Raw genomic sequence first — 12,355 nt, forward strand, 5'->3', positions numbered from 1 at the left:
ACAAAGCCTTGGATAACATTTTCGCTAATGAGAAAGTTGTTTCAAATCACCCCAGAAACCCCTCATGTACGGGAGTCGACACATTTTTGAGACACCCTGTATATTGCGTTGAGAATTCCAATATATGGGGTGTAACAAAAATATCCGACCCGAAAATGGGGCACTCGGGGGGTGAATTGGAACAAGGTTTTCCTTAGCAACAATGTAATCTGAGGCTTCGTTACTGAGATATTAACGAAAAACCCCGACCAATCAGAGCGCGAGTTTACCAGTCGAGTTCCCGCGCTAGCGGTGGCTACGCGCTGCGACTGGTAGGCAGCGTTACCGCAGGAAATCAGCTGACAAACTCGTGGTCTGATTGGTCGGGGTTTTTCGTTAATATATCAGTAACGAAGCCTCAGATTACATTGTTGCTAAGGAAAAACTTGTTCCAATTCACCCCTCGAGTGCCCCATTTCCGGGTCGGACAACATATTTGTTACACCTTGTATATGTATCTTCATATTATAATTATTAAGTGTTGAATATAAATGGGACTTACAAATGTAAGTCGTATAACACAAGTTTTGTTCTTTCATTTTCAAAAATTTACAGTTTTCAGATTTGTCTTTGTTTTATAACTTATGCTTAATAAATAAAATGGATCAATTTATAACATAAAAAATCAATATGAGGCAACAGAATTTATTTGTGGGTGCTGCTGTTAGATGTCGTTTTATCAAGCCATCCCAATTACAGTAGGCATTCAATTCCCGCGCTACCGTTATCGGCACGAAAGACACGCCCCTTGCTCACACGTATTTCTCACACACGTGTGCCTACCCCCTACTCTGTCGCCCAGCACGCCCAGACCGGAACACATACGTCGTGTTTAACACGCATATCTCCTGTCTCATCACAGAAAGCGAAATATACATATACAGGGTATTTCACGTAACTTGACCACCTTAAATATATTGGTTATTTTGTATGATAGAAAAAATTTCATGGAAGAGAAATATTCAGTTCGAAGGCGCCAATACGGTGATGGGCCGAATTTTTTTCTCAAGCTCATTTTTTTCGAGATTTCAAGGTCATCGAATTTTTTTTTAATGGGACTACATATTTTCACTACAATACACTTATAGTATATAAAAAAACAAATCCAACGTTAGGTGCAATATGTTGACCTTCACGTGACCTTTAGCGAAAAAATCATGAAATGTTTGTCAGTAAGCTCAGTACGCGTTCGGGGACGGTAAATGAAGGAATTTCAATTTCATTGGAAGAGTGTACCGTGTAATTGTCTCTGGTGCTTGTAAACAGACATTCGTATTCTCCTTTCATCGGCAGAAAACATGAGACAAAGGGTTCTACATGAATGTAGATCAATTACTGCAGAGCAACTTAAAAATGTACAGCAAGAATTTATTTACCGCCTCCAAAAATGTATCCAGATTCATGGTGCACATTTTGAATACCTTCTAAAATAAAGATTTAACTAAAGACTGTTCCAATGATATTGAAATTCCTTCATTTACCGTCCCCGAACGCGTACTGAGCTTACTGACAAACATTTCATGATTTTTTCGCTAAAGGTCACGTGAAGGTCAACATATTGCACCTCGTTGGATTTGTTTTTTTATATGCTATAAGAGTATTGTAGTGAAAATATGTAGTCCCATTAAAAAAAAATTCGATGACCTTGAAATCTCGAAAAAAATGACCTTGAGAAAAAAATTCGGCCCATCACCGTATTGGCGCCTTCGAACAGAATATTTCTCTCCCCTGATATTTTTTGTATCATACAAAATAAGCGATATATTTCAGGTGGTCAAGTTACGTGAAATACCCTGTATAATACTGTCTTAATAATGTTTTTATTTGTGCAATGAATATCGGTGGAATGAATATTGCTGGCAATTTCATTGCTTCTTGTCTCGACAATCACACGTAATGGGTAAGACATGCTAACCAAGCTAGACATTTGCCACTAAAATATGTCACGAATTAACTTTTTGACATAACGCCTTAATACTTTATTACGCAGCATGTTTAGAAGAATCGATTCATGTAAAAAAAAAGTATTTTTATTCCATAGTATTTCCATATCATTAGTAAAAGAACATACAGTAGACATTCGATTTCCGCACGAGTTAGGGCTGTAGAGGGCTAAATTTCCAGGAACCGTACAGGAATCGGTGACCAGGTACAATAGCGTTTTACCCACCACTCGACCGTACAGCTGTGCGACGCAGCTGCATATAGTGTGGGCTGGATATACGCACTTTACGGTTATGTTAATTATCTCCGTTATTCTTAGCGATATCGGTAGGCATTCAATTCCCGCGCTACAGTTATCTGCACGGAAGCCACGCCCCTTGCTCACACAGCACGCCCAGGCCGGAACACGTACGATGTCGCGTTTAACACGCATATCTCATCACAGAAAGCGAAATGTATATAATACCGTTTTAATAATGTTTTTATTGGTGCAATAAATATTGGTGGCAATTTCATTGCTTTTTGTCTCGCGGATCACACATAATGGATAAAAGATGCTAACCAAGCTTTCGCTGAGGCCGTTTTCTTTCTTTACATAATAGTTTTAACCTTTTTTCACATATAAATGATATTTCATTGCTTCGAAGCTGTACGTACTACTGTAGGATATTCGGTTTCAAGGAACGGCACCTTTATGGATAATTCTGAACTAAACTGAAATAGTGCAGTGAAAATTAATACTAGGTACATATACATTTTGCTGTCGCTTGCTCTCGTCGCATTCGGGACGCCTGTGACTCTTTCTCAGCCTTCTCACTCACGCACATCACCCGAAGGTTCTTTCGGGAACCTTCGCCCATGCGTTTGGCATGGTCCCTATCATCCCGCTACAGATTACAAGGCGGCTTCGAGAGACCCAGCTCCCTTAACGCGAGACGACCTCATGAGACCAGGCCTCGAGGTAAACCTCACCATGTATAGCCTGCTTAACACAGGTAAATTATGTGCGTATATAGACAGTACGTTCATATACGATCTTGTGTTGGCGTTTATAGAGGGTAAAAAACAAATCCAACGATATACGAACATGACTACTAACGATACGTTACAATGGAGAAAAACGTGCTACAAAAATTAAAAATTTTCAAAGTCTGACCGTTCTCAAATTTTGCACAGATTATTTTCTCATCTAGTAGTATAATTCTAGGGGGTGTCCCAAAAAAATCTCACAAAAATGTTCGCCGAGTATAGATAAGTTCCACCTTACTGTACTTGTTCCGGCTGTTACTTACAAGTAGAAACTGTCCGCACTAGAAAGGCAGACTGATCACATTCTGAAGCAGGCGACTTGATGAAGTATAGCAGGATAAGGGGGTAAAAGTGCCCTTAGATCGATTTTGACTTGTAATATACCATTAGATAGCTTGTCAAGAAAAAATAGTCTGTGCCAAGTTTCAACCCTTTATCTCGATCAGGAGGATAGTAATAGGAAAAATTCGGATTATCGGTTTTTCCTCTATTCTCCTTCTTTAATGACGCGCAAAAATTCTGTAAAAAATCTGATAGATAGTATTTATCCAGGCGCGTGTTGGAGATTTTTTTGCGATTTTTTTAGTTGAGTATTTTAGTTGTGAACTATTTAATTTAGATTTTTTGTTGCTCTTACATGTAAAAGAACCTTTTTGTTGTTTATCAACCCTTGGTTCTTCAAACTGTAGGATACCCTCACAATTGCATCAGAATAAGAAGAAACGCTCGTAGCAATGTCGATAAATGCTTCTGAATAAACGTATTACGTTTACATAGTTACAAATGCGTCGGTTTTCAACTACCTACTATACATTTCAGGTAATCGTGATAAATTTACTTTTTTATCGTAACTGAATATCAAACATTGAAATATTAAACTTATTCTAATTTACTTACGAACCCGAACTTGTTCCTCATACACGTGATTATTATAATGTTAGCAATGTCGAAATGTATAGCAGCAGAAAAATGAGAACAAATTCCTCCCGTTTTTTATAGCCCTATTCTTTATAACGTGATTTCTTGCTTATCCGTTAATGTACAAGTGGAAATAAACATACATGTCAGAAGAGAAAGGCAGAGAAAATAAAAGGAGAAATTATAGATTGTGACATGTCGGGGAAAACTAGAACGAACGCAATCAAAACGAATTATCCTTAAGGATTTGCGATACAGTCTGCTGAATGTTACTTGTATAAGAAACGTTCCCGTTGGAGGATTGTTTCCTTCAATCTAAGGGGACCAAACAAGTTAAATTGAATAACAGATAGCAATAGACGTGCTGCTTTTTATCCGGAACAATTTGATATACTTTCATTTAATAAAAGAAGAAAAAATTAATTACTTTAAAAATAAATGCAAACCTAAAAAACCAATTTGCAGAGATGTATTTTTCACGAAACACTGTAAACATTTCTTCTCTTTAGTGTAGCAGATAAACCATAACGCCCTGTACAGCGTTTAAATACATATTTCCTGAGGCATGTAAAAATGAGGAAACACAAGAACTTCGTGATAACTCGAATTTAATGAATTCTACGGGTACGTGATTTCGTCAGTTATTAACGTTTCTTCGAGCCTAACAAACCTAGACTGGTCTTAATCAAAAGGCAAACTGTGTGACTTGCTTCCGTCTTCCGTTTTCGCACCCCCGAAGCACCAGATGAGTTGCGGTGAAATCTCGTAACGTTTGTGTCAAAATTTGCATAATTCGTTGTGATAATTAAACGATCTGCATAGTGCGTTCTGCGGTATGTCAGTTTCTCTTTTAAGGGCAAATGGTCCCTGGCACGATCCTGAATTTCCTTTTGTGTGTCCACAATTTCTCCCTGCATTTCGCTATTGAATTAGAGCGATATAACGAGTAATATGAGCGGAACAGCTTCGCGTCTGGCTCTGGTTCACCCTGTTAGGTCGACGCAATGTGTAATTTCGCACACGCGACAGACGCGTAACACAAAACAGGAATCTTTCGCGTCGATATTGGGAAATTCGCGTTTGTCTTTTTCTAGTTTTCCCTCGTGCTGATGGACGTCGAAACAATTATCGAATACATCGAACGGTATAGAGTATTCCTATATAGATTTCCGACGTTTTTTCGAATTTCAGCATGTACATTCCTTTCTTTGTAATCACAGTGGTGTAAATGAAGACTAAAGTAGAGGGAAAAGCTCGTTTCTTTTACTGTCGTAGGCATGAATCAAGAATTTCGTGTACTCTTGAGTGTAAAGGATCTATAAAACTAATCAAATATTCGCAGCGGTATGCTATACGTAAGAATTATGAAAAAGTTTTTTAAATTGTTGTACCCATAAGAAAAGAGGATAAACTTAGTGAGATTAGTGTGAACTACAATATAAATCACTGTTATGAATATGAACTTACTATTGTATGTAAGTTAATTGGATAAATGTACAAAGTATTCTATACATTAAGAATATTCTGCAGTGAAACTACATTTCATTGATTGAATTTACATTGTAAATTAAATTATTGTCGGTTAATTCGGTCTGGTCATCAAGGTATGGAAAGTTTAATGTAGACCGCTAAAATTTCAATGTGATGTTGAAACTTTGTAATTTACATTTGTCTATTTAAATATTTACCTCACATTACATTTCATATCATTTTGATAAGTGTAGTTTAAAATATTTATCCGTTAGTTACAAATATGAAATATGTTACTTCGCGTACTTACATCAATTTCATCCACGGAATGTTAACGAACTTACTTCTGACCCTGATAAGAGATTCATGTATTGTTTTTATGAATTGTAACTAAAGTAATTCTTTATGTTTATTTTTATTGTTAAAAATGTCTTTACATAGACAGGCTCACATACTATTATTACTATAATAATTCACATAACGCATTTCTTCGCGATAAATAAAATATCATTGCAACATCTAGACCTTGTCCCTTAAATTACACTTAATTTAGTTGGTATATACTTCTTTTAAACTTTCTTATGACCGTCACAGTGCTGTCAATAAATAAAGGCTTTTATGTTGAATACGTCGACGACGTCAGCGAGTGATGGCTACACAATAACAACGAGGGGGGTGGTAGAGGAATGTCATATGGTCAAGTTCGGGAAGCGGCTTTGTGAACTTTCGCCAATCAGCAGGTGGAATCCCAGATGGAACTCACTGACAATTCAATTACAACTGGGAATTCGTGGTCCGACCCTAAGTTGAGAAAGTTTGGTGGTATCACGGAGACGAAGGGCGGAGATTCATGGAAGAAGAAGAAGGTAACCCACACTTCTCCAAGTGTTATGCAAATTTTTGTTTAACCAGTCATTAGATTGCAAGTACAGGATATTTACAAGCACGCCAGCTATTACTACGACTGTCTATATTACAAGCTTTAACTACTCGAGACGAATGACCATCTATGCATCTATAGTGCGTTTCATCGCTTATATTATTCGCAACGCAATTGGCTATGTTAATTCTGTGCGCATTGTTTTCTATTTGTTTTCTTGTTAGTCTTATTAGTAGGTATCGGTTCATGAGTATTTACACATACCTACAGCGTGATCAGGTCGGGTAATACAGCCAGTGAGATGGTTATTACACGACCGTCCAAACAAATCTGGACATTGATATGACGATGCATTTCTTTGAAATATTCTACAAATATTTATAAATATTTTTTTATATGAAATGTCTTTATTGAGTTTTATTAAGTGATATTTAAAACAAATACTACCGATAAAGATACGATGACCAAAGTTGAATGAAAGGATATACCTAGAATATATTCAAAAGCAATAAGTTTCAGCTGTCTTTTCCTAATTTCTGTTGTACTACCATGCGTTTAAACGAATATCAGTTATGTAAAACAAAAAAGCATGTCTGTAACACGATGCAGCCATTTGGTTAGGGTTAGTTAAGTTTAACAGTGCAAAAGATTGTGAACTTGAGTTCTAAAGAAGAATTAACGGTAGTAGACGCTGATACTATTGTAAAATTAGCCAAAGAAACCTATTCAATTCGATAACTGCAGCAGAAATAATAGTTTTGTATATTGAAAAATAATAACATTCTAATATTGACATTGTACTGTCTCCGGACACTCATGGACGATAGTGTACATGGCTACTACATATAAAAATAAATTGACAATGTACAATCAAATGTTTTCGTATAATGCTTTGTTTTCCAGATAATCGACTTTGAGTACCATTCTGACACGCGAGCATTTAGATATCATTTTGCACGTCTGTCTGTTTATTATTGATTACTTCTACCGATAGTAATGGTAGAAAACAGTGACAATGATTTGATATTATTAGTTTTCTATAATAATTTAATATGAACTAATAATGAGAAGATGGTAAAACCGGTGGAAAACGGATAATAACGTACCGCGCCCAATCTGTATTAATTTTGAGCAGAAATAGTATACATATAGTGGTCAAATACATTAACCTATCTATCTCTCTATATTTAGAATACTACAAAGGCGAGTTGCCGAGGCTCGAGCTTCGGGCAAAAAACGTATTCACGAGAGTCAGAAGCGTTTCGCGTGGTCCACGATTATAATCCCTGCGCGGACCCGAGTTCGGGACAATAATCGCGAGAGCCCTGTATTCGACTTATTTTTGCAAGTAGAATAATCTCTGTCCTAGTTGTATTACTTGACCTGATTTAGCTGTATTTTTGAAATATGTTGTTCGGCTTGGATCTTATTTTTTTCGTCGGGTATAACAGAATTCAAACTTGGTATACTAAGGATGTACATTTATGTGTGTTACAATGGGATATGATCTGCCTTGTATTACATCGAAATTAATATGATTATTATGATGACAGATGTGCCTGCGATATGAAAAATATATTTCTTACAAACATTATACAGGGTGTAAGAAAAGTGTAGTAGGTCTCTGAAATGGGTGACTTGCGGGGTGATTTGAAACAAGGTTTTCCTTAGCGAAAATGTTATCCGAGACTTTGTTAACGAGATATTAACGAAAAACCCCGGCCAATCGGAGCATGGGTCTACCGGCCGAGTTCCTGCGGCAGCGCTGGCTACCATTCGCAACGCGTAATCGATGCTACTGCTGGAGCTTGGCCAACAGACTCGCGCTCTGATTGGTCGGGGTTTCTTGTTAATATCTCGTTAACGGAGCCTCGGATAACATTTTTGCTAAGGAAAAACTTGTTCCAAATCTCCTCACGAGTCACCCATTTCAGAGACTTACCACACTTTTGTTACACCCTGTATACTAGCTTGAGACATTATGAATGATACACCAAAATCACTAAAATGTAGAAATTTTCAGAATAATATTACGAATTAACAAGGTGCGTACAAAGACCGGCGCAGTACATATATAAATTTTTAGTAAAAGCTATTTTAAATAAGTATAGTGTTTAAGTCTAAAAAAAAAATGATTGCATCTATTGTTAGAAAATTAATATTTTAAATGTATCTTATTTAATCTAATTTAATACTTTCACAAGTTAATAATAATAACAGCCAGCAATACTCACCAGCATAGTTTGGCTACCGTGTAAAGAATTGATTGCCGCTAGCGCTTCTTGATGTGACGAAAGTTTCACAAATGCACAGCCTGAAATTAAAGCAGACATTTCGTTCATTAAAAACAATCTTCTGCACATTGCAAGAGCGAATCATAGAAATTCTAGATTAACGTACAACATCATCATATTTCTTTTTAGGGATGAAAGTTTACGCGGCACGACGGACATTCGAAGGAAGTGACAATCATTTTAACTTTATGATGAAACCGCGAAGAAATAATGAAGAGAGTTCCGTTTCCGCCACTGTCACACAGTGATGATGGAACGATTAATCGCCTCTACTATCTGCCACGTACGCTTATCGTTGTAGTTAGATGAAGACACGAAGACTAAGAACTCGACGGTGCTTTGAAAAATTGACGCGTCAGTGGAGCACAACGTGCACTTATCAAAATATGTTTACCACGAACGGAAAAACGCTCGGTAATCCGGGATACCATTTCTAGTTTAAAGCAATAACGATGGGTATCACGATGAGGAAAAAGATCCCGAAGAATTCCATTTATCCGCGTTTATTCGGAAGATAATTTACTTCATCCTGTTCCGGTGTTTGAAAACAATTGTTTCTTAAATGAATTACACACAACCCAAAAAAATGACATGTAATCTACAATAACTGCTAACGCCTAATTTGGATAGATTAATTTTCTTGGAAAAGCATGGTTTGCTCAATTTAGATTGCTTCATAGATTTTTTTAGTTTTTTGTTCTTCGTCTCATAATAAATTTTTACCGTTGCAAGTATGAATATAAATTATAAATATGCTCATGAATAAAGTTACACGTAACATAATAATGGAATTTGGTAGAACATAATAATCATAAGTCGATCATTTGACGGCAAATCGATCATTTTTTTCCACTTGACGTTACAGATCTTGTTCAAAATGTAATATAATCTAGTCCACGTGAAATTGGGCCAGTATTTAAGTCATCATTTTGCTGGTATAGCATTTATTTAAAAAATGAAGGCCTCTTAGATTGCAGTCCTCCCTCCAATTTCATGTGAACTACATTATATTTCATTATGAACAAAATCCCTGACATTGAGTGCAAAAAGTGATCGATTTAGCGTAGAATGTCACAAATTTAGTATTGTTCTTATCATGTAGGAAGAATACTGAAATGTCAGCGTGTTAAAGGTCAATTTATCAGAGTCTTTATTACATTTATCAGAGTTATCGAGATAATTGTTGAGTTCTTAAGATCAAACAGATGAATGAGTTCAGAGATATAAATGAGTCTCGATAACCGTATCCTAGCCGCATTAAGCTGGCACAGGATTGAAGAGAATTGGGGCGGAAAGAGGGCACTTATCTTCGTACCTGCTGCTGTATGACACGATAAGGTCCTGCCTGTCTCTGATTCAGCAGCCTGAACCTTTTGGAAATCTCTTTGCAGTTTTAGACTTTGATATGCCATCTTTTCGCTTGTAATCGTTATTCAAATGGTGCAAGACAGCGAGGAAGGCAATTTAGATTTATGGTGTTTCCGTGAAATTCGGAAAATATGCACCGCATTATTGCTTTGTACTAATGAGCCGTTTATTTTGAATGTGGTGTAAGTCCATTTTATATTGTGACGAGATATTTAGCGTAATACATTTAAACCGATTAAAAAATATTGTCAATTGCGAATAACGTGTGTCTATGTTTTAAGGAACTTAAATCTTATTTAAGTTACGGAAAAAAATGTTCTTATAAACCATAAATGGACTTATACCACTTTCCTAAATTGTTTTTGATTAAAAATGTAAAGACTTATAAGTTAATGCCGTAATGGCTATGCTGTGATGAAGTCCGAGGAATTTGTTATCTGATTTCATTCTTAATTTTTTACATTATGATTATCTACAATATAGGCCGTTTATTTCGATAGTACTATAAGTTGTGCTTCGATAAAATCATATACATAAATATAAACAAATTACAAATAACAAAACAAGAAGTAGACTTGTACTACTTTCATAATGATTGATATCGCAGCTCAATTTAAGATAGAAACATATATTGATCAAAATTTTCATTTCAGAGGAATATAACATTCTCGTGGATTTCTACTTTTTTAAATTAATCAGAAAAATATGTGGTATAATCATATGCAATCTCTGAAATAGTTACTAATCGCCAAGTCCGAGAATTATGTATAAGAAGTAAAAATATAAAACGTTACACTATTTATGTTGAGGTGTTAATTACTCTTAAATTGTGAAGGCAGTATGTTATTCAACGATATGACTTCTTCTATTCATTGTGCCTATTAAATTAAATCTTTCTTAAGTTGCAGCTATAAATAACATAAGTCACTCTTATTAAATTGAAGGGTAATGGTAAATTTCTGATTTTCTGTATTTTCTTATTTCGAATATATAATAACTAGAATCGAATGTGACACATAGTATTTGACAAACATTAACATTTCAAATGTTATTGTTTAAGTAACAATTATTTTAATTTCACTGAACAAGATACTTGTCCTGACTTGACCATAATTTATTAAAATTGCGAAAACGAAATGAAAAACTATTATCGCAAATTGATAAAATCGTTTGCATACGTTTCCATTCGAATTAGCAAATTTCAATTTCAATAAGCATAGAAACTATTTCAAGTGTTTCTACAGAACCGAACGTATTTTATGAAAGAATTTCTGAGAAGAATGTCAAAGAATGTCCAAACTTGGAGGAAAAGCGATCAGGGGTACCCTAGGTTCGTGGACAAGATTTTCTTGCGATTCAACTCCTGTCGCTCAGTGACATCGTAAGAATTTGTCCGAGCTTCCAAAGTGTTCTAGACCACCCCGCTGTTATTTCTTGTGCAAGTGAAAACTCTTGAAGGCGATGCGCTCCTGAGATTTTTCTCTGCCGCTTCGAAGCAGACGGGAGTAAGGCCGCGTGGAAATAAAAGACACGAATTTCTCGAAAGTTCGTGTACTTACATATATGTACCTGTATGTGTACGTAACTGTATATTTGTATACAGGATGGGGCAATAACTATGTCCTCTTTAAATATTGCCGTTATTTGTAATAATATGAAAAAATGTTATATACAAAACTTATACGGTACAGAGGGGGGCATATTGTGACACAAACAAAGTGAGTGAAGGCATAAAAGAGATTTCAAGGTCATCTCTATTATTTTTGAAGGAATACTATGTTCTTTTTATCGCTATGGGATAGCCGGTGTTGAGACGACTTCAGCGAGCTATCATTGAAGGTCATGCAAGGTCAAATGTGGTAGTAAAATAAACTTTCTTATATTACAGGAGATGCTCGAAATGGTAACCGTTTGCGTCAATGCAAAGTTGCAATCTTCGTATCGCTGCATGACGTGCATGTCTTATCGTTTCTGAACTTATTCTAGCACATGCTGCAATTATCCGTTGTCTCATATTTTCTGGTGTAGTGGGTACTAATGCATGTCTTATCGTTTTTGAACTTATTCTAGCACATGCTGCAATTATCCGTTGTCTCATATTTTCTGGTGTAGTGGGTACTTCTTAATAAACAGCATGTTTCAATGCTCCCCTGAGAAAAAAATCTAATGGGGTTAAATCTAGAGAACGAGGTGGCCAAGAAACTAATCCTCCACGTCCTATCCATTTATTTGGGTAAAATTCGTTTAGTGGATCTCTTACTCTCCGAGCATAATGTGCTGGACACCCGTCGGGCTGTACCCACATCATTTGGCGAATGATTAGTGGTACATTTTCTAATAAACTCCCCTATGAAATAATACAGCATGTGCTAAAATAAGTTCAGAAACAATAAGACATGCACGTGATTCAGCG

At 36.1% G+C, this 12,355-nt stretch overlaps 1 protein-coding gene across 1 annotated transcript in view; it reads right to left on the reverse strand.

The window, feature by feature from the left end:
• LOC107195039 (CUGBP Elav-like family member 4) overlaps positions 1-12,355 on the reverse strand; it is a 158,928-nt gene that overhangs the window by 48,820 nt on the left and 97,753 nt on the right. Inside the window, exon 4 of the mRNA XM_015584800.1 lies at positions 8,515-8,594. Within this exon, the coding sequence (XP_015440286.1) occupies positions 8,515-8,594 (80 nt within the window). The remainder of the gene's footprint in view (positions 1-8,514; positions 8,595-12,355) is intronic.

This window comes from Dufourea novaeangliae, unplaced genomic scaffold, assembly GCF_001272555.1.
Source record: "Dufourea novaeangliae isolate 0120121106 unplaced genomic scaffold, ASM127255v1 scaffold40, whole genome shotgun sequence".
In the NCBI taxonomy this organism is placed as follows: domain Eukaryota; kingdom Metazoa; phylum Arthropoda; class Insecta; order Hymenoptera; family Halictidae; genus Dufourea; species Dufourea novaeangliae.